General features: G+C 39.1%; 1 protein-coding gene across 2 annotated transcripts in view; it reads left to right on the forward strand.

The window, feature by feature from the left end:
* The window catches only part of IPO5 (importin 5), a 45,764-nt gene that overhangs the window by 17,547 nt on the left and 768 nt on the right, over positions 1-27,449 (forward strand). For both annotated transcript variants that reach the window (XM_039252524.1, XM_039252523.1), the window contains 19 exons: positions 2,045-2,167; positions 2,252-2,372; positions 4,124-4,211; positions 6,024-6,130; positions 10,572-10,696; positions 10,788-10,877; positions 10,974-11,147; positions 13,711-13,929; positions 14,984-15,067; positions 16,410-16,542; positions 16,632-16,753; positions 18,231-18,327; positions 19,726-19,898; positions 20,816-20,927; positions 21,015-21,070; positions 22,093-22,215; positions 23,082-23,301; positions 23,902-24,130; positions 26,725-26,866. In XM_039252524.1, the coding sequence (XP_039108455.1) occupies positions 2,045-2,167; positions 2,252-2,372; positions 4,124-4,211; positions 6,024-6,130; positions 10,572-10,696; positions 10,788-10,877; positions 10,974-11,147; positions 13,711-13,929; positions 14,984-15,067; positions 16,410-16,542; positions 16,632-16,753; positions 18,231-18,327; positions 19,726-19,898; positions 20,816-20,927; positions 21,015-21,070; positions 22,093-22,215; positions 23,082-23,301; positions 23,902-24,130; positions 26,725-26,866 (2,538 nt within the window). The remainder of the gene's footprint in view (positions 1-2,044; positions 2,168-2,251; positions 2,373-4,123; positions 4,212-6,023; positions 6,131-10,571; positions 10,697-10,787; positions 10,878-10,973; positions 11,148-13,710; positions 13,930-14,983; positions 15,068-16,409; positions 16,543-16,631; positions 16,754-18,230; positions 18,328-19,725; positions 19,899-20,815; positions 20,928-21,014; positions 21,071-22,092; positions 22,216-23,081; positions 23,302-23,901; positions 24,131-26,724; positions 26,867-27,449) is intronic.

Here is a 27,449-nt window from a genome sequence, read left to right on the forward strand (position 1 = left end):
GAGGGAATCTCTGTCCCCATTGAACTTAGATCTCTTGCCTTTCATAGACTCTTAGTCTCTTAAAGTACCTAGGTTAGGGTTTCTAAAGTTTTCTAAATAAATAAGTAATTTATTAAGTAATCACATAGGTTATTACCACTGAATCAGCCAAAAAGCCTATGAAATGTAATACCCATTTTACATAAGGAGAAACTAAAGAGAGGAGGATAAGAAACTTGCCCAAGGTCACAGTGTCAGTAAGTGATGGGACCATGTTTCAAACCGCAATCGGACTGTAGTCCTTCCTCTTAATCCCGGGGCTTATAATAGTTTGTACTATAAATAGTTTGTGGTTAATTGTCACTATTGGATCCCAAGGGTGTTATTATTTTAGGGATACCATCTGCCTCAATCAGAGCATAAAATATGATTGGGTAAGTTAGAACAATTACTGTCAACCTTGTTAGACCCAGAGTTTCTAACTTTGCATATTCTATTTTGAAATACTGAAATGCATAGGTAATGGACTTATATACATGCACAAGTTTTAAAAATAAAAATATATTGCTCTAAGTTATAATACAAAGAAGAAATAAGTGGCATGCTTTTTAATATATAAATGGTAGGGCATGACTATAATGAAAGACATAGTAAACTAGGTGATTTTTAATTTTTTGTTTCTTTTAGAGAGAGCATGCACAGGCAGGGAAGAGGGACAGCGGGGGAGGGGGCTGAGAATCTCAAGCAGGTTCCACACTCAGCAAGGAAGCCTGTGCAGGGCTTGATCCCATGACCCTGGGGTAATAACCTGAGCTGAAATCGAGTTGGATGCTCAACGGGCTGAGCCTCCCAGGCATCCCGAGACTAGGTGATTTTTAAGTGATCTATCCAAACTCAGTAGCTAAACATGTGGACTGATAGATATCATTGGCAAGGCAAACACCACAAATGCTGTTATTATTGATGATTTGGTTTCCAGAAATGGTAAAGTTCTGGACAGAACAAAGTATGTATTCATTCTTGATTTATACAGTATTTACGTTTGGGGGCAGAGGGAATCATGGTACATTAAAACCAGACAAAACCTAATTGTAAGTTAGGTTTTCGGTTCAGATCATTATAAATGAGTTTTTCAGTTTTAGAAGTTTGTATCTGACATTTATGATCATGTGAGATGCAAGGTAAGAAGGTCCTGTGAGTTCCTCATAGGCGTTTGTGTCACAGATGCAGGACATCTAGTAAGCCTGGTCTGTGCCCTTGCTCGGTCCATTGTGACAACCAAGAAAACTCCTGGGAGAAATAGTGTCCTGTTGAGAAACACCAGGTTAGGGAGGATTCAGAGAAGCTAAAACTGGAAAATCCTATGTGAATTGTACATGAATCAGAGTAATTTTGTAGGATTTAGTATAGAAACTTCTCTCCCAGTGCTATCAAACTGAAAAGATAGTTGAAGTCAATGACAAAAAACATTAACTTTTCCATTCTGTCATTTTAGTCATTTATTACCTAAAAATTTGGGGTTACTCAACTGTTGAAGTTTAATCTCAGATTTTCCTTCCCTTGAATTTAGAGTAAGTTAAAATGTTAGCCAAAACTTTTAGGAGTTGTCATTCTGAAATAGGCAGCAGTAGATACAGAATGTACACTTAACTACCACAGTGAGCTAGCTTGATGTCCTAGAGAAATAAGTTGAGTAATATTGGACTCTTGAAATGTACCCAAAGTCTAGTATTTATTGTATGTCTGAAAAAAGACTAGGACATGGAAGGACAGAGGAAAGGGATTCCTTCTAATTATTAAAAGAATTTCTTGACAGCCTCAAGTTTGTTGTGCTGGTTACTAGAATTCTTAGATTTAAATCTGTTTCTAGTTGACATTATCAAAAGGAAGGTGTATATGTGACCGTAGGTGAAATTTTGTTATGTAGATTGCTAAGTTGTTATTTAGCGAATAGTCTTCGATAGTGCCACTTTGTTGTCTGCCTTTTAATGTTTTAGCAGTAAGGCATCTATAAAGTGACTCTTGAACACAGACCTTTTTCCTTTTCTGTTTTATTTTTTTCCAGGCTGTGAATGATTCCTGCTACCAGAATGACGATTCGGTCTTAAAGTCCCTCGTTGAAATTGCAGATACTGTTCCAAAGTATTTGCGTCCTCATTTAGAAGCTACTTTACAGCTAAGTCTGAAGGTAAATTAAATACTTCAGTAAATGTTCTGTTATTATTTTCAGTGAATAAACTACGAAGTGTATACAAATACATTTTCTTTGTAGTTGTGTGGAGACACCAGCCTCAATAATATGCAACGCCAGCTCGCCCTTGAAGTAATCGTGACCCTCTCTGAGACGGCAGCTGCTATGTTAAGAAAACATACCAATATTGTTGCACAGACTAGTAAGTCAAAGGTCTTTAAATAATTTGTGTTCATGTGGAAAAACTGTTGGGACGGATTTGCTGAAATTTGTGTAAGCTCACAGGTTTGTTGAGAATATGATGTCCTTTCAGAACAGATGAGTCTGGAGAGATAAATCCCTGTACGTATTTATGTGCACGGTGGCCATGCTGCAGACATCTTGAAATCTCACAATAGCAGGCAAGGCTTGTGCCTGGAAACAAATCCAAAGACCTAGAAGACCTTTATGGGGAAATTGGATAACATGTTGAAAGATTTATAGAAGAACTAAATATCAGTTCTTCTGAAATTAATCTATAAATTAATACAGTTTCAGTCAGAATCCCAGTAGAGTTGGGCATGATAATATTGATCCTAAAATTCATGTGGAATAACACAGGGCCTGAAGTAGCCAAGACAATTTTGACAAACCTCTTGCCCTTTCAGCTATGATGATTAGAATTTGTTGGTGGCACGGGTGTAGACAAAGGGAATCATAGGAAACAAAAAGATCTATGAGGGGATCTACTGACGTGGAAACAAAGCTGACTTAAAAAGATAGATAATTGAAAAAAAAAAGATAATTGATCAAAGGTCATTTCTATGGCAAAAATATATTCCAACCTCAGATATCCTATAAAAGCTGATTTGGGGTTTAAACACCTAAATAATAGATCATTTTTACAAGTAAAGATTGATAATAGAAAAGTATTTTTTTAAGACTGAATTACAAACCACAGAAGCAAACATTGCTAAATATGCAAATACTAAAATAATTTTTTGACCAAATATTCCATAAGTGAAGTTAAAATATAAGGTGCAGGCTGCGGAAAAATAGCTGCAGTGCACAGAGTCAACAAAGTTTAAGTATCTAGGGAATAGACGAAGGCCTGGGAACTGGAAATTCACAAAGGAGGAATCTGAACTAGCTAATGAGCACTTCTTGGTCTCAAACACCAGTGCAGTTGTGGAGTCCCAAGTTGTCAGAAAATTTTACAGCGTCCCGAGAGTTGATGAAAGGTGTTGAGCAGACAGGACTCCTACAGCTTCAGGGCACTTCACACGTTGTGGTGAAATAAGACAGGTCTCCTTTTAAACTTCCTCTAGGAATACACGCTTGTGAGACCACTCTGCAGAGCAGTTAGTCTTTCTTAGTAATGCTGAAGGTAATCTGTAACAGTTTCATGCTCTGAAGTCACATAATTTCAAGGATATGTGTATAGGAAGCAAATTTTTTAATAGGAAGGAAATTGGAGACAATCAAAATGTCCATCGATAGAATAGCGTGTTTACGTAATGGAATACTGTGAAGTAATTAAAATGAAATCCATATGTGTTGAAAAGAAAGCAAATTGCCAGAGGATACATGTAATGTGGTACCATTTATTGTGTAAAAAACAAAATCTTGAAATAGTGCTGTATTTTGTATGTAGGGAAATCTGTAGTTCAAGTGTAAAAACAGTTTGGGAATGAGAAGCATCGGTTTTACTCAGGGCTCACCTTTGATGAGTAAAAGAGAGAGGGTAATAGGATCTAGGAAATTTGACTTTTATCCTTAGTGTTACTTCTTAAAAAGAACAAGGTCTAAAGCAAATGTGGCAATAAGGTTAAAATTTATAAACCAGATGTTTTTCTGTCTCTTAGAGGCAAAGTAAATCCTTCATTTTTTACTTCTTAAAATTCTTGCTCATAAATGGTGATATTGATAAAATAAAAAAGCTACAGTCTTCAGGTGTGAAATGATCTGCTTTAGTTCCTCAGATGTTAGCGATGATGGTTGATCTTGAAGAGGACGAGGACTGGGCGAATGCAGATGAGCTGGAAGACGATGACTTTGACAGGTAATCGCATGCGCCAGAGGCTGCGGGGAGTCTCCTTGACAGGACGGAGCGAGCTTCGGTGGTGACGAGAGTGTAGGGCTCCGGGGCCCATGTCTTCCCACTGTATTCTGTAGTCTAAAGTTAAACCTGTAAGTTGGGAACATGGTACGCTGAGGCTTTCTGTGTCAAATGGTAGAAAATACATTTTATTTATTTTTAATTAAGTAGCCAACTTTCCTACCTCATTTTACTCTGAATTTTCTTCAAGATGATTTTTTAGTCGGAGTATCTTCATATCTGTATAAAGAAGCTTTATTGTGAAAAATGCCTTTATATGCACAGACCTCACTTAGAATAGCTGTTTCCACAACGTTCCCTGCAAAATTCCCTGTTTTCCCAATTTCACTCAACTTAACCGCAGACTGGAGAGGAGACAGTGGCAGGGTTTGTGCACTAGGTTACCGTGACCCTGAAGCTACTGTTGGAGACTTAGAGGCCCTCACTAATAGAGATTCCTCTGGAAGTCCACCAAAATCTGTATTCACTTCAGTGGTGATGATGGCCTCTTCTGACATGAGTATGAGAGGTAGCACTTTAGAACTCTGTTATTTTAACTGATTCTTTCAGTGGTCCTACAGATAGATTCTCAGGGAGAATCTATGGAGAGGGGGTTTGAGTGATTTGTCCAGGGTTTGTATAGCCCATTTGTAGACTGAGGTTTAACACTATTGCTCCTACTCTTGCCAGTGTATCTTATTCTCTTTCTCAAAGAGCTGAAAGTATTGCCCAGAAAGACTGGTAGTTGGTATAAGCTACTGTAACAGGTATTCATTCAAATGAAAGACATTTGGCTTACAGAATGTACAGAGTGCCTCTTGCGGCTTAGTCTCATTATTTGAAGTGACTACTTCTGGCTTAAATGCCATTTTGAAGTATATGAAAATAATCCTTCACTGGAAATCACCTCATAGAGCTGAAGAGAAGACCAGGCTCAGATTGAGTTTCCTTTCCCTGGTTCAGTTACTGTAATGTGCTGCTCCCTGGCCTTTAATTTGTCCTGTAAAAGGCACTTACAACTATATGCCTTATGAACCTCCTTTTTCTGGGCTAGATGGATAAGATTTTATCTGTGAGTAAATAGGTCATAAATATATTCGAGATGAGTTTAGATACATTCTAAAAATCATTTATAGCTTCATCATTATAGTCTCCACTGGACAGTTGGAGAAGATCCCATGACAAATCACTGCTAATCTTACAGTTCAAAGCCAGTGGATAAGGCTCTTAGGTCCAGGTTTCTTCCATTTTCAGTGAAAACACTGGAATTGAGTCTCATCAGTGCATAAATGTTAGCTGTGCAGTTGGTACTCCTTTAAAAACAGGTAAGTTCACAGCAGAGAAGGCATCCCTGAGTCCGAGCACCGCTTTCAATGTTCTCCATTCTGTCTGTCATTGGAGTTTGAAGGATGTGTGTCCAGGAAACGAGGTAACAAGGCTCTCCTGGACCCTTGGCTCATACCCCTGAGTCTTGCGAGCATCAAAGCTAAGTGTTAGCCAGTGAGGATTGTGCTCAGGAAGAGGCAGAGAAAGAACAGAGTCCTGAAAATTAAGATAGAGACAGGACTTTATACATCATGGTGAATGAATCATGAAAATGTTATGTGTCCTCCCGCTTTTCTTGAGGATTTTTAACCCACAACTTCATACATTTGAAAGACTGCTTAAATTGGTCTTTTTCAGCCTTAGTTTCATAGCATGTTAGAAATACATGTGCATAGTGCACTGTTCTTCTGTGTGTTGAGCACGTTGATACATTCTTTGGTTTGTGTGCAGCAATGCGGTTGCTGGTGAGAGTGCTCTGGACCGAATGGCCTGTGGACTTGGTGGGAAGCTGGTGCTGCCGATGATCAAGGAACACATTATGCAGATGCTCCAAAATCGTAAGCTGTGTCTCCCTCAGATGCTAGTGTAGTGCATGTGGCTTTCTAAGTCTCAAACTGACAGATGCTTAGACTTCACCTTTCTTTGCCTTTTTATATCCAATGTTTAGCCTAATTTTTGTTTTATACTGATAAAATTCTATTTAGTCCTCTTTAGAACCATCCAGTCTTACACTAAAGAATGTTTTTTCTCACTACTGTGGATACTAAACTTCCTCTGTAGAATTGGCTTCAGTGCATAGGAAATAATTACAATACCAAGGAAAAACTAGATTTTCTCCCTAACCAGAAATATCTAGATTTTAATTTAAATAAGACATCATTATTTAATGCTTACAAATATTAGCACATTTGATTCATATGATCTTCCTTAGCCACTGTCTTTTATTTTTAAAAATACATAATCAGAAGAGGAGCCACTTCTGGGGCTCCTGGGTGGCTCAGTCGGTTGGGTATCCAACTTGGTTTTGGCTCCACGATCTCAGTGATTTCGTGGGTTCGAGCCCTACGTCGGGTATTATGTTGGAGATGCAGAGCCTACTTGGGATTTTCTCTCTCCCTCTCTCTCTGCTCCTCTCCCACTCATGCTGTCTCTGTCTCTCTTAAAAATAAACTTTGAAAAAAAAAAGAGAAGCCTCTTCTATTTCTGTTACTGTTTTAATAACAAATATTTGGTCATTTGTCAGCCTCTGTACCTGTAATTTATATCCATATCAAAAATTGTTGTATACAGGTTATATTTTTGTCTTTTTTTAAGATTTTATTCTATTTATTTACTTCTTAAAATTTATTTTTGAGAGAGAGACAGCACAAGTTGGGGGTGTGGGGGTGCAGAGAGAGAGGGAGACCTAGAATCCCAAGCAGGCTCCAGGCTCTGATCTGTCAGCACAGAGCCCGACATGGGGCTCGAACCCAAAAACTATGAGATCATGACCTGACCTGAAGTTGTTTACTTAACCAACTGAGCCACCCAGGTGCCCCTAAGATTTTATTTTTAAGTAATCTCTATATCCAGTATAGGGCTTAAACTCATCAACCCTGAGATCAAGAGTTGCACTTTCCACTGACTGAGGCTGCCAGGTACCGCATGCTTGACTTTTAAAGAAAAAAAATTCAGAAAACAGAAATATATAAACTAAAAGTCCCTTAACTTATTAGATTTAGAGGTGACCACTGTTAATTGTCCTCTGAGACTTTTCTCTGACCTCCTTCGTACATATATGCAGTTTTTAAAACAATGTGAACGTACCATACAGACCCACCATTCTTAGGCTTTTACCCCAGGGTATATCATCACCACAGAAAAGCCCCCTCATAGCATTCTATAATACCCCATTAAATGTTATTGTTTTTGTTGATACAGATAATGCTAATGCATGTACTCTTCCACAGAAATCCTGGCTTACTTGATTGGATAGTCATATCTATAGGGTACATTACAAGAGATGCACTTGAGGGTCAGACAATTGATTGAAGATCTTAAAGTAGTAAAGCAGAATAATAACAGCATACCAGTTTCAAATGAAAGGAACTGTTGAGAACTGTAGCCCTTTATGCAGTTTACCTAATTCTTTCTTATCCTGTAAAATTCTTCTGAAAAGGCATGGCCCAAAACAATTAACTCTTTTTAATAGTATGATTGTATATATGGGTCTTGAATAAATTATTTCCCTCCCCCTTTTTTTTTAACTGTTTATTTTGAGAGAGCATGAGCAGGGGAGGGGCAGAGAGAGGGGGAGAGAGAATCCCAGGAAGGCTATTATGCACTGACAGTACAGAGCACGTTGAGGGGCTCAATCCCACAAACTAAAAGATCATGACCTGAGGCAAAGTTCAGAGTCGGAAATTTAAGCAACTCAGCCACCCAGGCAGGCGCCCCCATTTTCCCCATTTTGTTAGCTCCTCAACTTTTTGAGGTTTTTTTCCTGTCCCCCCCCCCAAAGGAATAGAGACAGCTTCACAGATTGCTTAAGCTATAAGAGCTGCTAGAAAGAATCTAGCTTTTCCATTTTTAAAATGAAGAAAGTAGCCTACAGACATTAAAGATTGCACAGTCACTGTTCTGCCATTGGTTGATGGTGGTCTTCAGGTGGATCAGTTGTGGACGTGGTTGTGATTTGTAATTAAAGAATTTGGTTTTTAAGTTTCTGCCTGCTACAGCTTACTAGCTGGATGCAGAAGGCTTTATTATATATGGCAGTGAATTCTTAATAAAGATGTTATTATTAACTGTATGGCTTTGAGCAAATTTTCTGCATCTTAATTTCCTCGATTGTGAAAGAGGGAAGAATGATGCTTGCCACATACCCAGGCTTGGGATTATATCCAAAGATGTACCTAATGTGTGTGAAAAGTATTTTAAACAGTTGCCAGTGATATGTGTCTCCTAGTAACTTTACACATGCCCCACTTTATTTTTAAAGATAGTTCTACTGGTTTTGCTTTAAATAATAAACAGCAAAATTTAAAGGAGAAAAGCCACTTCTAAATCCTCATAGCGTACCGTCACATTCTGCTGAACATACTTTCAGGAACTCTGCCTATTAGGGATATACAGACATACCTTTTTTTTTTTTTCTCTGATCCAAATAAGGAAACCTTTCTGTATTAGTAAGTATTTATTGCATCTCTTTAAATTAGTAAATCCAGGGCGCCTGAGTGGCTCAGTCAGTTAAGTGTCTGACTTCAGCTCAGGTCACGATCTCATGGCTCATGGGTTCAAGTCCTGCGACGGGCTCTGTGCTGACAGCTCAGAGCCTGGAACCTGCTTCAGATTCTGTGTCTCCCTCTCTCTCTAATGTCTCCCTCACTCACACTCTGTCTCTCTCTCTCAAAAATAAGTAAACATTAAAAAAAATTACTAAATCCAATATGCAAAGATTAACATCTGACTTACTGCTTTCCTAGGATGATTATTCCTCATTTGAAAAATTTTGACTTAATGATATACTGAGTAATTGAAATAAATTAAAAATAAGTAATAATGTCATTATTAATAATAAAAGATTTAATACTTAATAGTAAAATTAGGAATTTTTCAGAAATTGTTGAGAGGGGTGCCTGGATGGTTCAGTCCATTAAGTGTTGACTCTTTATTTCAGCTCAGGTCATGATCTCAAAGTTGGCGTCATTAGCTTGAGCCCCATGTCAGGCTCTGTACTAAGCATGGAGCCTGCCCAAGATTCTCTCTCCCTCCCTCTTTACCCCTTCCCTGCTCCTGCAGGGTGTGCGGGAGTGCAGGTGCACTCTCAAAAAAAAAAATTCTTTATAGTGGTATGTCACAACAGAGTTCATCTTGGGCTCCCCAAAGTGAAAAATTATTAATTCTGATATAATTTTGGACTCTTCTACAACTTTAGTTAACTCTTAAGCTAGTGGTTCTCAAACTTTCTGTTTTTAAGATCCTTTACACTCTTAAAAATTACTGAAGATCCTAAAATGCTTTCATTTATGTGGGTTATATTAATGTTTGTATTATTAAAGATGAAAACAAACATTTAAAATGTTCATTTAAAGATGACAATGATAAACCCATTACACGTGAACAGAAACAACATTTTTCATAAAGAATGAGTCTTCCAAAACAAAGATATGTTAGTGAGAAGAATGTCTTAAGCATTTTTGTAAATATCTTGAAGTGTCTTAGCTGAGTTCTTATTTCTGCTGCTTCATTCAGTCTCAGTGGATCGTACATGTGTTGTAATCCCTGGGATACTCCTGGACCCTCGGAGTATGGGAGTGAAAGAATATTATCAGGACAGTAGTCCCAGGGTGCTTGGGCCTCACTTTGAGAACCTCTGCTTTACCCAGATATTAGCTTTCTGTATTTATGTATATCTTGCTTTGTTCTACAAGTTAATGTGAAACCGCTTAAAGGGAACAAATGTAACGAGCATAAATGTTTAGAAATAAGATTAAGGGAAGTTATATGTTAGAATATGGTACGAAGGTTCAGTAAAATAAATACTGCTTAGCTGATACTCTAATAGTCTAAAACCAAATAGCCATTACTGGAATACAAATAAAGTTCATCTATATTCATTTACCATATTCTTACATAAAAATTCTTTAAAAGCATCTTTTCTCTGAATCTATATTCAGTAAATAGCAGTGTACGTCACAGAATCCAGGTGTTTGTTGCTAATGGTAAATCCTAGGGGGGAAAGGCTTATTTTCAGTAGTTGGTATGAATACTAATAAGCTCTTGGCTTTCCTATTGCCTTTGCACTCCCTTTGGAATAGAAATGCTCGTCTGACACAACCATTACCACAATGAAATAGTCTAGTCAAGCACTTTTTTCCTGTCTATTTTTCAAATTAATGCATAAAAATATTTTGGTGGTCTTTTCTAAATAAGGAGAGCTTTTTTCATACTTCTAACTACCAGAATGACACGTTTATACTGGTTAACTGTTCTTTCACGTGTAATTCTTTTTTGTAGCTGACTGGAAATACCGGCATGCAGGATTAATGGCCTTATCTGCCATTGGTGAAGGCTGCCACCAGCAAATGGAAGGAATTTTAAATGAAATAGTAAATTTTGTTTTGCTTTTTCTTCAGGATCCTGTAAGTACCAGTAAATACCTGATTCATAATTATTACTATAGTTTCACATGGGAGCCCTTTACCTTTACTTATACACAGTCACCTCTTCCAGCATCCACGAGTAAGGTATGCAGCCTGTAATGCCGTGGGACAGATGGCGACAGATTTTGCACCTGGTTTCCAAAAGAAGTTTCATGAGAAGGTAAGTAACAAAGCCTCAAACACTCAAACTAAGTTTAAGATGAGGCATGGAAATGTGGCATTTCAGAATGTACACTTGCCTGATTCTGCTTTCCAGGTGATCGCGGCCCTGCTGCAGACCATGGAGGACCAGGGCAATCAGCGGGTGCAAGCCCACGCTGCTGCCGCTCTCATTAACTTCACCGAGGACTGTCCCAAATCCCTGCTTATCCCCTATTTAGACAATTTGGTGAAACATCTACATTCTATCATGGTACTTAAACTTCAAGAGGTAGGTTTTCAAGGTCTTTAAGCTCCTATTTAGAGATTAATGTAGGTTATATTCGTAAGACCTGGAGAAAGAGGATTTTCAACCTGGCCATAAAGAATAGAAAGTTAGGTTAGTCTGTTTGAAGTAGAATAATTCAGTCTTGACCAGAGAATAGGCCAATATTGGAATTGGGAAAAAGTTAAGCCTAAAAGTTAGGTAAAATCAGTGTATGAATTGCCTTGAAAACAAGGCAGTTACTTTGAATTCTGATTTGTGTAAATTTGGAAGAACCATTTTGTTTTTTCTTTTTTATTGGTTTGTTTGTTTTTTATTTCTGAGAGACAGACATCTTGAGCAGGGGAGGGTCAGAGATAGAGGGAGATAAAGAATCCAAAACAGGCTCCAGGCTCTGAGCTAGCTGTCAGCACAGAGCCCGACTTGGGGCTCGAACCCACAAACCGTGTGAACCGTGTGATCATGACCTGAGCCAAAGTCCAACGCTCTGCTGACTGAGCCACCCGGGTGCCCCAGAACCATTTTGTTCTTAACTGCTGCAAGAAATTCTGATAATGTGATTGTAGGAAATTAGCCCAGTAGCATTGTGAGGCATAAACAAAACGGGAGAAAATTTAAGACTGTCAAGATTATTTTTCACAGAGCTTGAATGGTAATAGTGGAAATTGGGGTGGGGGGGGATGATTCTAAAAGTCATTTCTCAGGAAGCAGTAACAGTTTCTGCCAGTTTGAATTGAAAAAATGAAAGAGAGGAGGGGGCGCCTGCCTGGCTCAGTCCGTTAAGTGTGTGACTCTTGGTTTTGGCTCAGGTTGTGATCTCACAATTAGTGGGTTCGAGCCCCACGTCACTGTACTGACAGAGCTGAGCCTGCGTGAGATTCTCTGTTTCCCTCTGTCCCTCCGCTGCTTGTTCTCTCCCCAACCTCGCCAAAAATAAATACACTTAAAAAAAAGATGTAAGAGAAGTAAAAATTGTTGACCATTCTGCTCACCTGTGAATGACAGAAGATGGAGATGAGAAAGAATGTCATTTTTACGAGGTTGAAATTTTAAAATCAGGCTGGGCTATCGAAATAGAAGAAGGGTTATAGTGAGAGCTTAAGAAAGAAATGCAACCTAAGAAACTGAGTGGTGTTAGTACAGCAGTGCATGAGAAAGAGAGGTTGCAAGTGAGAAAGGCAAAGATTTAGGCTCAGTTTGTTGTAAAATGAGTAAAAAGGACAAATAAACGCCTTTTTTTTAAAAAATATTCAGCAAACAAAGTTAGTGTCAAATTGCTATAAAAGTAAAGTTTCTAATGTTACTAACTTAATTCTCACACGTCAATTCATTATGAACTAGTAAGAGTTCGCGAACCACACTTTGTGTAGTCGTGTTCTAAAGGAGAATGGGATGGAGACAAAATACAGTGTCTCCGAAGGCAAAGAAAAGAAAGGGCTTTTGAAACAGGATGGATGTTCAGTGTCCAGTGACAACAGGCCAGGAAGGAACAGGAGAGGGTCTGAAGATGGGTAGACACCCCGCTCCCCAGTTGAAGGCAGATGAGTTTGTTGGTTAAATCAGGAACAGGTGGATCAAACGTGACTTTACAAGTGGGTTTGGGTAGAGGGCTGAAGTGTAAGCAAGAGTGTCTGTTGCATCCCCTTATCCCAAAGGGGCAACAGGTCAGGCTTTTTAAAGACTAAAAGGAATTGCTAAGACAGCGTGGGGAAGAGGTTAAGTATATGAGCAACTGTTGTGCCTAGAGAGGGTAGCCAGTGAGGAACAACATTCCTCTGAGATCAGAAGCAGGTCAAGACCCAAAACATGGAGCAGATGCAGAAGAAGGGAGTAAGTTACTCCCTTATGGGGCAGTGGAAGTGGCCCTGCAGGGGGAAGAGCTCTGCTCAGAGTGGCTGGAGTTGATAAGTGGGGAGTGAAACAAATCTGGGTTAGTCCCTGGGTCAGGTACTCATGAACCCTCAAGGATTAGCACATAATGTTACCGGGTGACAGCAAGAGCCCAGCTGCAAGTACCCGGTGTTTGTTACTAGCCAGGTCAGAGAACCCTGTAGGTGTTTACTGCAGGAGAAGGGGGGGCTCGTGTGTTTCACCAAGACAGTGAAATAGCTCGCTAGAGCTCTGGCTCCAGTGGGGTCGTTAGTGCTACCTTCTGGGGAGAGTCTAATGAGAAGATGAAGGAATGGGCCATGAGGGGGATTTTCTCATACTTGGGAGGACAGCACAGAGTGTACGCTAAGTACTGGGAGTAGATGAGGTAAAAGGACCGTGACACACAGATGTTAAGCTGGGGTATAAAAATTGGAAAAGGAATCAGATTTGTGCTCGAGAACTAGCTGCTTGGAGTTAAAGCAGACATGAGCAAGGAGCGTTCTGTTGACATAGGGGAGATCCTACGTCAGTAGTTCCACAGGGAATCTTTAATTTGCTCCAGAACCTCCAGTCTCCACTCTGGCTGCTGGAGCGTGGTCTCAGCTGGCTGCTGCAGAGAAGCCTGTGAGAACCTGAACAGGTATTTCTTCCAGTTTCTCGTTCGCACGATTGATTTTGTGTGTCTTCCTTCTCCCAGCTGATTCAGAAAGGCACCAAGTTAGTTCTGGAGCAAGTTGTGACATCTATCGCATCAGTTGCAGATACCGCAGAGGAAAAATTTGTCCCCTACTATGACTTATTTATGCCGTCACTAAAGCACATTGTCGAGAACGCAGTTCAGAAGGAGCTCCGACTTCTCAGAGGAAAAACGATTGAGTGCATCAGCCTCATTGGTCTAGCCGTTGGGAAGGAAAAAGTAAGTGACCTGTAGATGGCTGAATTTACTGTATGTAGTTTGGCTATGGAAGCATTGAGGGTGGTAGGAGAGGGCTTTTCCTTGATCAGTGGTTTTCCGGATGCTTGTTTTTTTCCTTCACCTTACTTGTCATTCCAGCTTTATATAGAAATTCATTTTTTCAGCATAAATATTCAGGGTTTTTTCTTAATTCATTTATGCTCTTGAAACCTCCCCCTTTTCCTACCACATGTACAGTCTATCTCCTGGGAGGCATGCGGAGTTCAAGATCCATAGGTTTAGTTTCATTCATCTAAACACGTACTTGGTAACATTTTACTTGCTTCCTTACTAATCCACAAACCATCAGGTGTCCTAAGAGAAAGCTCTATTCATATAGCTCTTCAGAAAATAATTAGCAAGGACCATTGGCACATGTATTCTTCTTCCAGCCAGCACATCAGAATGTCGAAGCTGATCCAGAAGAGGTCCCCCTGTCCTTGGCCCCTCACGCTCTGAGTCTTAGAACTGTCAGCATTAGAACCTCTCTGGTTAGTTTCCAAAACCAGCATCAGTACTAACTTTACCTTAGAAGTTATTATCTGTGGCATACTGAGAACCTAAACAATAAAACACTTCCATGTTCCTACTGTGTCTGATTTTCAAACTGTCTCTGAAACACTGCCCGTGTACACAGCAGGGATTGCCAGAACTACAAAGAGTTACCTGAAAATCCTACACTCCTAGGGAGCAATCCAAGTTTTCTTTCTGGATTTGGATTATCTTTTTACTGCTGGAAAGACATAAACTGTAGGTCAAAACTCGATGCAGTTCACTCCGACCTTCACTGGAGAATCTATTTTTCTAGAAAGAGCACTTAGTGTGTGCAGTATAGTTGAAAATATTTCAGTGTAATACTCTTGTCTTGAGGGGTTATGACCCATGTGGGAAATGTAGTAGATTTTCTTTTGGAAAGTTTTGTTATAAGAAACACAACTGGGTAGCAGTAAGCACCTCTCTGTTCTGATAGCCACGAGCAACAGTGGTGTTGATTTTCCCAAATACTTTCTTCCAGTTCATGCAGGATGCATCGGATGTGATGCAGCTTCTGTTGAAGACCCAGACAGACTTTAGCGACATGGAAGATGATGATCCCCAGGTAAAGCAGCTTTCACATGTTTGCCGTGATCCATCTAGTGTAAAGTTAAATGTACTCAAAAAAAGAAATTGAGTAGTAGTTTTCTTGAGATAACCCCTGGTTGCAGAGATGTTCTTTACTGGCTTCACTTCTCCTTCCCATGCCATCTTTTTCTCAGTCTGCTCTAGCTGCCCCTCTCCCCTGACTTCAGCTTCTAGTTTTTTGGTTTTGGGGTGGGTTGCGCTCTTAGGGTTCTGTCCTAGGCCCTCTTAGCTCGTGAGCAGTGTCATCCACACAGTGGCTTCAGTTTTCCTCTGAATGCTGTAACTGCCAGGCCTTTCTCTCAACTCAGGGTTCATTGATCCTGCACCTTACTAGACAGGTTCCACTTGGACATCTCTTGGCCCTCTTGTTGCCACGTGACTTCCCACAGACATGCTCTGCTTTTGTCATTCTGCCTGTGAGCAAACATTCATTTCACCCCTGCCCCACACAGCCTGACTAATCCTTGCTCGTATTTCAGGGCTAGTGTAAGTCTTGATAGTGGGTCCTTAGGACACTGTGTTGTAAATTATAAGTGTGTCATGGTCCTAATAGGATTTACAATGCCTAATGAGTAACAGGCACTCCATAAATAACTGCTGGGTTACATTTGGACTTTACATGGCCATGCTATAATTATTTCCCATCAACTTAAATTGATTTTTTCTTTTTTTGGCATTTGTTCATGTGTTTAGAGTAGGTGTGTATATGCACGTGAGATAGATATATTAGTAAAAAAATCACTTTCTGGATTACGGGGGTGATGAATTAGAACTAGATTCTCTGTAGGTAGTTCGCAGGTGATTAAGACTATGTAAACACAGTAGTAGAAGAGGTGTCTTAAATACACCCAGCCACTTACACAGAAAATTAAAATAGCTAGGAGAAAAGGATGTTTTGTTTGTTGGGTGTTAATAAAATAATGAATGAAATGCTAGGCAGTAGAGTTAGAATTAGATAAAATATGTTCTTGTCTTCAAAAAATGTAGGGCCTGGTTGTTAAAATGGTTAAGTGGATTTTCTTTATGTGACTCAGATGCTATTAGAGAAAATTATATATTGCTTCTTGAAAGTAAGAAAAAATAAGACACAGTTCTGGTCTTTCTCTTTTGCCTCACCTGCTCTCTGTATCCTAGGGTGGAGGTTCACAGTGATTTTGTTGTTTCTGAATGTTTTAAGTATATGACCCTAGAAAATGTACTTTGTGCTTACAGGGCTATGAATGTGAAATAAAACATTGTTGGTATGAAATAGGGAAATGACTTCTTCATGATGTCTGTTTACCCATTGTTTTAAAATCAGTTTTAATTTTTTTCCCCAGATCTCTTACATGATCTCAGCATGGGCCAGAATGTGCAAAATTCTTGGAAAAGAATTTCAGCAGTACCTTCCAGTGGTTATGGGGCCTTTGATGAAGACTGCTTCAATTAAGCCCGAAGTAGCCCTTTTAGACAGTAGGTGTTTTCATGAAGACATAACAGTTGTAAAATTCCTCTCATGTTAATTATTTTTAACATGAATTTGTTTTCTTCCATGTCAATAGCCCAAGACATGGAAAATATGAGTGATGATGACGGTTGGGAGTTTGTGAACCTTGGAGATCAGCAGAGTTTTGGTATTAAAACTGCAGGATTGGAAGAAAAGTCCACTGCTTGTCAGATGCTGGTGAGTGTGCACGCCGTGTTTGCCAGGCTCCGGCTGACAGCTTCTCAGAACACATTCACACACACGCTCCAGAGGAGTGCCTCTCGGAGTCGTTAAAGAAATTATTTGAAAGAGCAGGAATATATTCTTTAAAAAATAAAATATAGAAACATTTTGACCCAACATTTCCACTTTTGGATAAAGAGATCATGTAGGTAAACTTCCATGATCACTGCTGTTTCTAATAACAAAAATGAAAAACCTGAATGCCTGTTACTAGGAAGAGAATAATTACTGTACCCAGCAGATACAGAGCAAGACTTTTTGTCTGTTCTGTGCTTAGTGTATAGTAGATCATGACCAAGGAATATTTTTTGAATGAAAGAATGAACAGAAGTGTGCTCATGATACAGAAAACATAACTGGTATGATGTCAGTTATATTAAAAATATAAACATGGTACGGACATCAAAATGTTTACAGTAATTATCTCTTGCAGTGTTATGAGGTCTTGTGTGCAAGTTTTCTTTGAGGTTTTTTTGTTTCCTTCCCCTTAATGAGCACGTGTTAGACAAGGATAACAATACATTTTTTTAAAGGTAGAATTAAGAAATTACGATATATTACAAACTTAGCAGTGAGTAAACACAAAGTTAATGACTTGAATTTTACCTTGCATTAATAAAGCATTGTTGTATTCACCAGTTCATTTAAACTTGTATTTCTTGAATTTATTCTTATCATTATCATCAGTACTTACTTAACTATATTTTGTAAACATTTATGCCTGTAATATAATTCACAGCCATTTTGGATTTTTGTGGTATCTTCTAACTAGAGAGTAAATAGAAGTGTAACATCTCTGAACAAAATTATAAAGTCTTTTAATGTAGGGGAAGAAAGTAAAGCTTTTTTTTATTAATTTATTTATTTTGGGAGAGAGAATCCCAAACAGGCTCCATGCTGACAGCAAGACCAAAAGTCGAATGCTCCACTGACTGAGCCACCCAAGCACCCCAAGAAACGATTACTTTTAAAGTAGCATTGTTTTTGTTTCACTGCAGAAATGATTTTTTTTTAATACAAAATACCATAAGCCTGTTTGCAGATTTACAGAGTAAGTGATGTGCTACAATTAGGTTTGGGGTTTTTTATATCTTTCTAAAGTATTTTTCTTCAATTGATACATTTTGTTTGAGGTAACTCAGAGTGCTGAAACTTTTACAGAATTCTCCCACACACAATAAAAAGGTGGGGTGCTTCAGTCTTTGAATGACCACATATACTGCAGTCATTCCACGGCCCTTTTCCTTTTTGTACAGCTCTGTCTACGTGTATATTTGTATTTGCCAATACTTTTCACAGTCCTGTATGCAGCGCTCGTGTACTTTAGTCAGGGTACAACATTCTGTGCTCCTTATGACTCAGCTGTTTAATAAATGGTAATACCTAAAAACTAACATGGATCTTGATTTCTTTTCTAATATTTTGGTTTCAGGTTTGCTATGCTAAAGAGTTAAAGGAAGGCTTTGTGGAATACACTGAACAAGTTGTCAAACTGATGGTCCCTCTACTGAAATTTTATTTCCATGATGATATCCTATAATTTTTTTAATGCAAAACATTTCTAGAATTAGTTAAATTATAGCTTGAGTGTTTGACTTTGTGTTAACTGAAGTGTGCATCGTGGTGATTGTTTGCACTAACTGTAATTTAAAATTATAAACTTCATTTTTTTGCAGGTGCTTTAGTGTCATGGTTTTTGCTTGTGCCAAAAACAAGAAGAAAATGTTACCCATCTTCTGGTTGACAGCTTTCTCTGTGAACTACTGGAAGGGTGTTAAGGATTGATATTTTATTAGCAAATGTTCATTGTTGTATATTATGGCTACTTTTCTCAAATATCTGTTGGTGATATTAAAGAAACTAAGACTTTTCTTAATAGGTTAAGAGACCCACAGATAACATCTGTGGCTTAGTCCTACATTTCAAATGTGCATATCACCTTGGAGAAACCTTTCTTGATAAATCTGCATGTTAAATGTCTCCTTCCTCACATGATTGTCATAATTAATACATGTGGAAACATTTTTATGCCTTAACACGCACACACAATTTCATAGATGGGATTAAAGAAAAAGGAACAGCCCAACTGAGTGGTTGCGCCCAGACCCAAAACCAGATCTGCCTGATTCCAGAGCCTCTTTGTTTTAGTTCCTCAGGCAGCATCCTGTAGTGGCATCCTTTACAGAAGATGCCTTTTGCCCAAGAGAAATTTCCCATGATGCGAGAGGACAGAGGGACAGGATAGGGACGGGCAGCTTATCTTCAGTGAAAATTGAAAAGGCTCTGACAGGAGGAGAGCTTCGTTAGTGTTCCGAGGAGAATCGTAGCTTTGGTTGCATTTATTAGTAACATTTTAAAATTTTTATTTTTAAAGTTTATTTATTTTGAGAGAGTATGAGCAGGGGGAGGGGCACAGAAAGAGGGAGAGAGAGAATCCCAAGCAGGCCCCACGCTTTCAGTGTGGAGCCCAACATGGGGCTCAAACTCACAACTGAGATTATGACCTGAGCCAAACCGAGAGTCGGATGCTTAACCTACTGAGTGCCACCCCCGCACCAGGTGCCCCATTAGAAATATGTATTGTGTAAAGTTTTGGGATGAGAACATCTTGACATGTGCTCTAAGGGTCCCCAAACCTTTTACAATTATTTCTATGTTTGGAGGTCACATTTGAGACTCACTGCTGTATTGTAGGGGACAGAAAAGACAAGAGATAAGTCATATGGCCTAGGAGGTGTCTGCTTTTATACACACATTATATTTAACACCAGCTCCTGGACGGCAGTCTCAGATAATCTGGCCATATGACTGGCACTCAGTGAGCACTTTAACATTTACGTAAGCAAAAAGATAGGACAATCTTTTGAGGAGAGCGATTACACTAAGTGTGTCTAAAAGCAGTGATTATGTTTCCTTAACAATAAAACGTGTTCGAGTGGCAGCAGCAGAATCCATGCCTCTTCTCCTGGAATGTGCGAGAGTTCGTGGTCCTGAGTATCTCACACAGATGTGGCATTTCATGTGTGATGCTCTAATCAAAGCCATTGGCACAGAACCAGACTCCGATGTCCTCTCAGAAATAATGCATTCTTTTGCGAAGGTAAATATTTTTTTCTTTAAAGTATGTGTAATGTTGTGTGTTCATATATTAGTATTGCTAAATAAATAAAACTGGATCTTATAACAAGTGATTTTTTTATTTACTGGAAATGTTTAATTCTTTTTTATGTTAATGTTTTAGTCCACTCTTGATTAGTTGCCACCATCATTCACCTAATAATCCAACTGCAGAATCTTGGCTTGCCTCCACCTCACACCTAGTTTCTGTCCTGTTCTCTCCTAGATCCCTCTGGTCTTCATATTCCCTTATGTCTTTGTGCTGAGAGAGCCTCCTTTGGTCCGCTCCCGACGTCTCTCTCCCTTCTCTCCCTCCCAGTTCACTCTCCTTCTCTGGTGTGAGCTTGCTCTATACTTGGCCCCCCTCGTCACAGTATTCCTGGTCACCCTCATTGTTCACAGCCCCATGGTCCGCCCCCAGTTCTTCAGTACCTCTCATTTGTCCGCATTTACACTGCTACAATTCACATCTCTTCTGTTTTTCCCAAGCATGCATCCCCCTGGGCCTTTGTGCCTGTTACTTCCTCTGCCTGCAGTGCCCTCCCAGCGCACACTTGCCCTTTCTCTGCGCTGTGTGTGTGTGAGGATTGAGCTCCTCAGAAGCTGGGTAGTCGCTCCTTCCTTGAGACCTCAGCACCTCACAGTAATGCCTGGCATTTAAGGTCTGCTTAGGACATGTTTAAAGTAAAAATATTTTTTAAATTATTTTCTTTGAAGTATTGTCATTGTAACAAACATACACCAAGCAAGTGTAATCTACTCATTTAATCGTTAGTCTTCCACAGTACTGAGTTAGTTCATTTTTCTCATGCTTATGTGTTATTCTTAAGAGCATTTAACTTTTGACTCTTAAAACGCTTAAATCTCATGGGTTGCTTTCTTTCCTCAATTTCATTGTAGTGCATTGAAGTAATGGGAGATGGATGCCTTAATAATGAACATTTTGAAGAATTGGGAGGAATATTGAAAGCCAAACTCGAAGAACATTTTAAAAATCAAGAATTACGGCAAGGTAAGTTCTCCACGCTTTTATTTCTCAATGTAATCCTTGACCATTTTGGCGACCGTTTAAAAAGACATTTATTTGGGTGTGTTTTAGTTAAAAGACAAGATGAAGACTATGATGAACAGGTGGAAGAGTCACTACAAGATGAGGTAAATTATTCCCTTCAGAACTTAATTTATATGACCATTTGCATCTGGAACATTTTTAAATGCTTAAGTTTCTAATTCATTTCTGACTTGTCATTCTGATGGTAATTATCAGTAATTTTTAGCAGAAGAGTCCGACATGTGTTTCATTTACTAATTTAGAGAATAAGTAATTGAAGTTAGCTGATTTGTGTTTTGGATGCTGTGTTGAATGTTTTGCTGCAGTACCTCCCACATAACAGCACTTCTAAGTTCACTAGTGTTTCTTTTATATATGCTTCTCGGCAACTTTTCATTTGCTGGCATATTCACCACTTTAAAGATTAGCGAACTCAAAGTCAGGTGTTAAATGATTGTTTAAAGCCGCACACTGCTGAGCGTCTAGAGCTTAAGGGCAGATCTTTTTGTAACAATAGCTGTCTTTCTACCGGACCACAGAATAATGCAAATTTCCTTCTAAGTAATATATATGCAGTGGTTGAGATAAGTCTTCTCTTCCTTGCTTTGCTCAGTTCTTTCCTCATCACAGCACTTGATGCCATCAAATGTATTTCAGCTGTGTGTTTAGGGTCCGGAATGTGGCATGTAGCCATCCTTGTGGACCTGTGCTCCCATGTGCGGGTCATCCCTTTTCTGTGTGGAGTGCTCCTGTGCTAACACACAAATTGCTCCCAGGGATGAGGTGTTGTCAGTAACTGACCCCTTCATCTCTCCAGCCATCTGCTCCAAAATTAGAAACATTCTTGCAGAAAACAAAAAATACTGAAGTAAAAACACTTCTGTTTCAGAATGTGAAATGTAAGTACATTCCAGGGAAAGTCTTTGGAGGAAGTGCAGTACTCGCCGCGCTTCTCTTACTGTAGGCAGGTGAGGGACGTGACACCCGGCTGTAGAGGTGCCCTGGCAGGGATGAGTAGTTTAATTTTCTGCATTTCCTAGATTTTTATAAATGAACATTATTGTTAGCAGTAATAGTGGAGATACCTTTTAATACATATGGGTGTTGTGTGTGTTTTTGTTTTTAGGATGATAATGATGTTTATATTCTGACCAAAGTGTCAGACATTTTACACTCAATATTCAGTAGCTACAAGGAAAAGGTGTTACCATGGTTTGAACAGCTGCTCCCGTTAATTGTCAACCTAATTGTAAGTGTTACCTCTCTTTGGCAGTTATTTTAGATAGTTGACCAGGAATTATTTCAGTGCAGCACTTGAAAACACACTTTCAGGTTAAAATGCATCTTAGAAATCCTAAAGAGTTTCCATGATTTTATCATGTTTATTGCATTGCCCTTGATATTTTCTCATTTAATACATACTTAAAAGTGTGCTAATTAGGTTTCCTGTAGTTCCGTTAAATCAGAATGTATTACGAAGATATTGAAATGACTTTTCATTATTTCAGGTTATCTGTGCCCTGCTGAATTAACAACATAATTACATTTTTTCAGTGGATCCTACAGGACTCCCTTAAAATCCTTGTCACATAGAGCCAGCAGTCATAGATTCTGCATGATGGCTTTATGTATTTAGTTTTTAAAATACACATGAAAAGCAATCAACAGAAATTTGTCTTGCTTTGGCTTTGACTCTTGTATTTAGTAGTGCAGCACATTTTTTTTTTAATTTAGGCACATATGACTTAGCCTATTGAGTGGATGTATAAAGTTAAGATCTTCATAACTTTTATTGTTTTTTTAAATAGAGAATTATCATTGTCTTTTTTATGAAGTAAATGTGCATACGTTGCTTCTCTTGGTTCTTCTGATACATGGTGATGTCAGATTGTGGGATTTTATTTTAAAAATCATACAAAGTCTTTTAAACCTGGACTTCATTAAATCTGTGTTGTAATTTGAGGATTCACAAGATGTGATTATCACTGTGTTTTTCATTGCCTGTATCTGGAATATCCATGTAAGCTTATCACTTGCGTGAGAGCCTATAGTGATTTTTCTGACGTTCTTCATGTACTCCATTATTCAAAGCTTAAAAGATTATCTCTTTTATAGTGTCCACATAGACCATGGCCAGACAGACAGTGGGGACTGTGCATCTTTGATGATGTCATAGAACACTGTAGTCCAGCCTCTTTTAAATACGCAGAATATTTCTTAAGGCCGATGCTCCAGTATGTGTGTGATAGCAGCCCCGAAGTGAGGCAAGCAGCTGCGTATGGCCTGGGGGTCATGGCGCAGTACGGCGGAGAGAACTACCGTCCTTTCTGCACAGGTACTTTTCTACTCCTCGGCCCCAGGCATCCCTCTTAGTGCGCTCTCATTCTCTTCCACATCCCCAAACATTACGTAGCTATTTCTGCTGTATGCTTCCCTTTTGTAAACCTCTCACCTATAACACATACAAACTGACCATCTGTAGTTTCATAGAAACGGAAATGAAATCCGTGTGGAATCAGAGCCTCTCCACCCCATCCTCCAGAGTAGAGTTCATTTTGGGCTTGGGAGGTACACCCCAGCTGCAGCATAGGACTTGTAAAACATGTGGGGGTCCCTGTAAAGTTAGCACGGGAATACAGCTGGAGGCTTTTAAAAGCTTGAAGTACCCTGAGATGATCGGGAATTGAATGTTGAGTCTGCTGACCTCTTGGGCTCCCCGCTAGTAGAGCGCTGGTGCTCCTGCCCACGCTGGGGCGGTCCTCCTTTCCTTCTCTGGTCTGGCTCTGCAGCCAAGAAGATAGAATGTGCTGAATAATTCTTCACTATAATCAATAACTAGGACGAAGATAAAAAGAAATATTATATGAAAAATATTTGCTTTGCATGAAAACGTGAAGTTTTAAAAACCTGACCTTTTTGCAATTGCTTATTTTAGAAGCACTTCCACTGCTGGTAAGAGTTATTCAGTCTGCCGATTCTAAGACCAAAGAAAACGTCAATGCCACAGAGAACTGCATCTCAGCAGTGGGGAAGATTATGAAGTTCAAGCCTGACTGTGTGAACGTGGAAGAAGTCCTGCCTCACTGGTTGTCTTGGCTTCCACTACACGAGGATAAAGAAGAAGCTGTTCAGACTTTCAATTATCTGTGTGACTTGATCGAAAGGTAAGAAAAAGGACAAATAGACCTTGTTTTCTTCCTCTTTAAACAGTGTTTCCTGTGTACAGTCCCTGAGATGTATAGGTTTCTAATAACGTTGTCTTTGAAACCATATCACAATTAACCTGCCTTACAATTAGATGTAGTGTGACTTGTTCTTTATGGAATTAAATTCAACAGATGAGGCATTATAGAACATAATGTTTTAAGAAGATTCCCTTTTAGTGGTGCCTGAGTGGCTCAGTAGGTTAAGCATCCAACTCTTTTTTTTTTTTTTTTTTTAATGTTCATGGGGTGCCTGGGTGGCTCAGTTGATTGTGTTTAACTTCCACTTAGATCATGACCTCATGGTTTGGAAGTTCAAGCCCCGTGTCAGTTCTGTGCTGACAGCTCAGAGCCTGGAGCCTACTTTGGATTCTGTCTCTTCTCCAGTTTGCACTCTGTTGCTCTCTCTCTTTCTCAAAATTTTAATGTTTGTTTATTTGTGAGAGAGAGAGCATGCACGTGCAAGCAGGGGAGAGGCAGAGAGAATCCAAAGCAAGCTCCATGCTATCAGCACAATGTCCAATATGGGGCTCGAATTCATAAACCATGAGATTATGACCTGAGCCAAAGTCAGATGCTCAACTGACTGAGGCGCCCCAAGCATCTGACTTTTGATCTCAGGTAAGGTCCCCTCTCAGGATCATGAGTTCGAGTTCCACATTGGGCCCTGCACTTGGCATTGAGTCTACTTTAAAAAGAGTTTCCCTTTTAATGTTTTTGCCCAACTCATTTATCTATTGTTTATTTATTTGGCTTTAGATTTTTTTTTTTTAATCTCTGCTTTACAGAAGTAGAATTGACATGTATCGTGTATTAGTATAATGAGATCAAAGTATGTTGTTAACAACATTGTTTGACCGGTAAAATTTCTAGTGTTTTTGATTCAAAAATCAGTGATATAAGGAAAGTATTCCAGTTGGGTAATGAAGATCTGGCCTTGGGCGCAGGCATTATTAATGCTGTTTTGTGTCCATGAGTGTATCTAAGAATTGGAAGCACCTGGAGGCTAGAGAAGCTATCAAATCAAAGGCACGTTCTGTGGTGTCTGTTTTTCTGAGTCCAAGTTCTTCTAAATATTAATCAGATCGAGACTCTGTCACTATTAATTACTGCTATTATTCATGAATAACTCCAAGGGCTACAACCACTCATCTCCTGGAATTTGCAGAAATACGCCAGTGAGCATATTCCTTCATGCCTGTTTAAGTTCAAGTTCACACAAATGTATTTGAGTGTTCCTACTGAGAACTGTCATTAAGGGATGTGCTAGCCCTGGTGGAGACTACACACTCCTTATCTACTCCTGCCTTTGAAATGACCACTTCTCCATCATGATGTTCGATCATCTCTCTTGGAAAGGACTGTTGTGAAATTCTCTTAAAGACAGAGACTGGGGGGAGCCTGGGTGGCTTAGTCGGTTAAGCGTCCGACTTTCGCTTAGGTCATGATCTCGCGGTTCGTGGGTTCGAGCCCCGTGTCGGGCTCTGTGCTGACTGCCAGCTCAGAGCCTGGAGCCTGTTTCAGTCTGTGACTCCCTCTCTCTCTGACCCTCCCCTGCTCACACTGTCTCTCTCTCTCCCCTAGAAATAAATAAAACATTAAAAAAAAAAAATTAAAAAAAAAAAAAAAAGACAAAGACTGGAATTCCAGTTAAATTCACTATTATGTTTCCTTCCATTAAACTTGCCTGAAGTTTACTTCCTGGTTTACTCTTTTTTTTTTTTTTTTTTAATTTTTTTTCTTATATTTATTTATTAGGGGAGAGGGGCAGAGAGAATGGGAGACACAGAATCTGAAGCAGGCTCCAGGCTCCCAGCTGTCAGCACAGAGCCCCATGCGGGGCTCAGACTCACAAACTGCAAGATCGTGACCTGAGCCAAAGTCAGACACTCAACTGAGCCACCCAGGCACCCCCTGGCTTATTCTTAAAATGCCCAGAAATCCTTTTGAACTTCAAATTTATTTGGAAACCATTTTGCCATATATAAATAAAATTGTGTTAAGAAACTGCTATTCTTAGGGGCACCTGGCTGGCTCAGTTGGTTAAGCATCTGACTTCGGCTTGGGTCATGATCTCATGGTTCGTGAGGTCAAGCCCCACATTGGGCTCTGCTGACAGCTCAGAGCCTAGAGCCTGCTTCGGATTCTTTGTCTCCCTCTTTCTGCCCTCTTCCCCCCCTCACACTCTGTCCCTCTCTGTCTCTCAAAAATAAATAAACCTTAAAAAAAAAAAAGAAACTTATTCTTAATAATAGCTCTTTTTTTTTTTTTTTTAATCACAAATTATTTATAAAGCACTTAAAACATTCTGTTTATTGTTTGGTCCTTAAAACTAACCTGAGAGATGAGCCAAGTATTTTTCTTAATTTACATGGGAAGACACTGAAGAGCTAATAAATAAAATTAGCTGGTTTTCCTCCCACTGAATATGATTTTAATTTAATAAAGACCCTATAGCAAAATTCCATATTGGGGGAAAGATATGGGAAAGTATGAGTGCTTCAGTGATTTCTCCTTAATTTATCATTTATAATGGCTTTCTTCTCTTTGGTCAGTAATCACCCGATCGTTCTTGGACCCAACAATACCAATCTGCCCAAAATATTCAGTATAATTGCAGAAGGAGAAATGCATGAGGCAATTAAACATGAAGATCCTTGTGCCAAACGTCTGGCTAATGTAGTTCGCCAAGTACAGGTAAGCTGTTTTGCTTAAATTGGAAAAGGGGAAATAAAATAGTTTCTTGGGGAAGGTGTTTTGTTTTGTTTTCTCTTCTACAAGAAAAAAAATAGATACCCAGTGAGCTAAGGAAATACATTTTTATATTCTCTTGACTCCAAGCTTCAAATTACTTAATCTATACTCTGTTCTCATTTTTTATTAGTATTAAAACATTCGTCTTAAATTTGAGACACTGTGAACCTTCCAGTTGGTGCTTAGTGCATACTGGACTTTTGCATTGTCTGTGAAGAAAAAAGGATGAGATTTTACTGATAAATAAGTTGTCAGCTACTAAAGTTTTTTTAAGTGATTTATGCTCCCTATTCCTCTGTGTTCTTTACTTGACTGTGTCCTCTACCTAATGTAGCTTTTTCAGGTTAGATTGGATGAAGAAAACAGTGTAAATGAAATGAACGTTAAAGAAATGAACAGATTTCTTGCTTTTATGATGACACTCCTCAAACTACCTCAACAGAAAGTATTTGGCATTATTACAGTCTACCTAGTGATGATTAGCAAGATGAGTAAAATACTTCTGACGACATCTCACTGAATCTAA

This window comes from Hyaena hyaena, unplaced genomic scaffold, assembly GCF_003009895.1.
Source record: "Hyaena hyaena isolate Hyena2069 unplaced genomic scaffold, ASM300989v1 scaffold_418, whole genome shotgun sequence".
Taxonomy (NCBI): domain Eukaryota; kingdom Metazoa; phylum Chordata; class Mammalia; order Carnivora; family Hyaenidae; genus Hyaena; species Hyaena hyaena.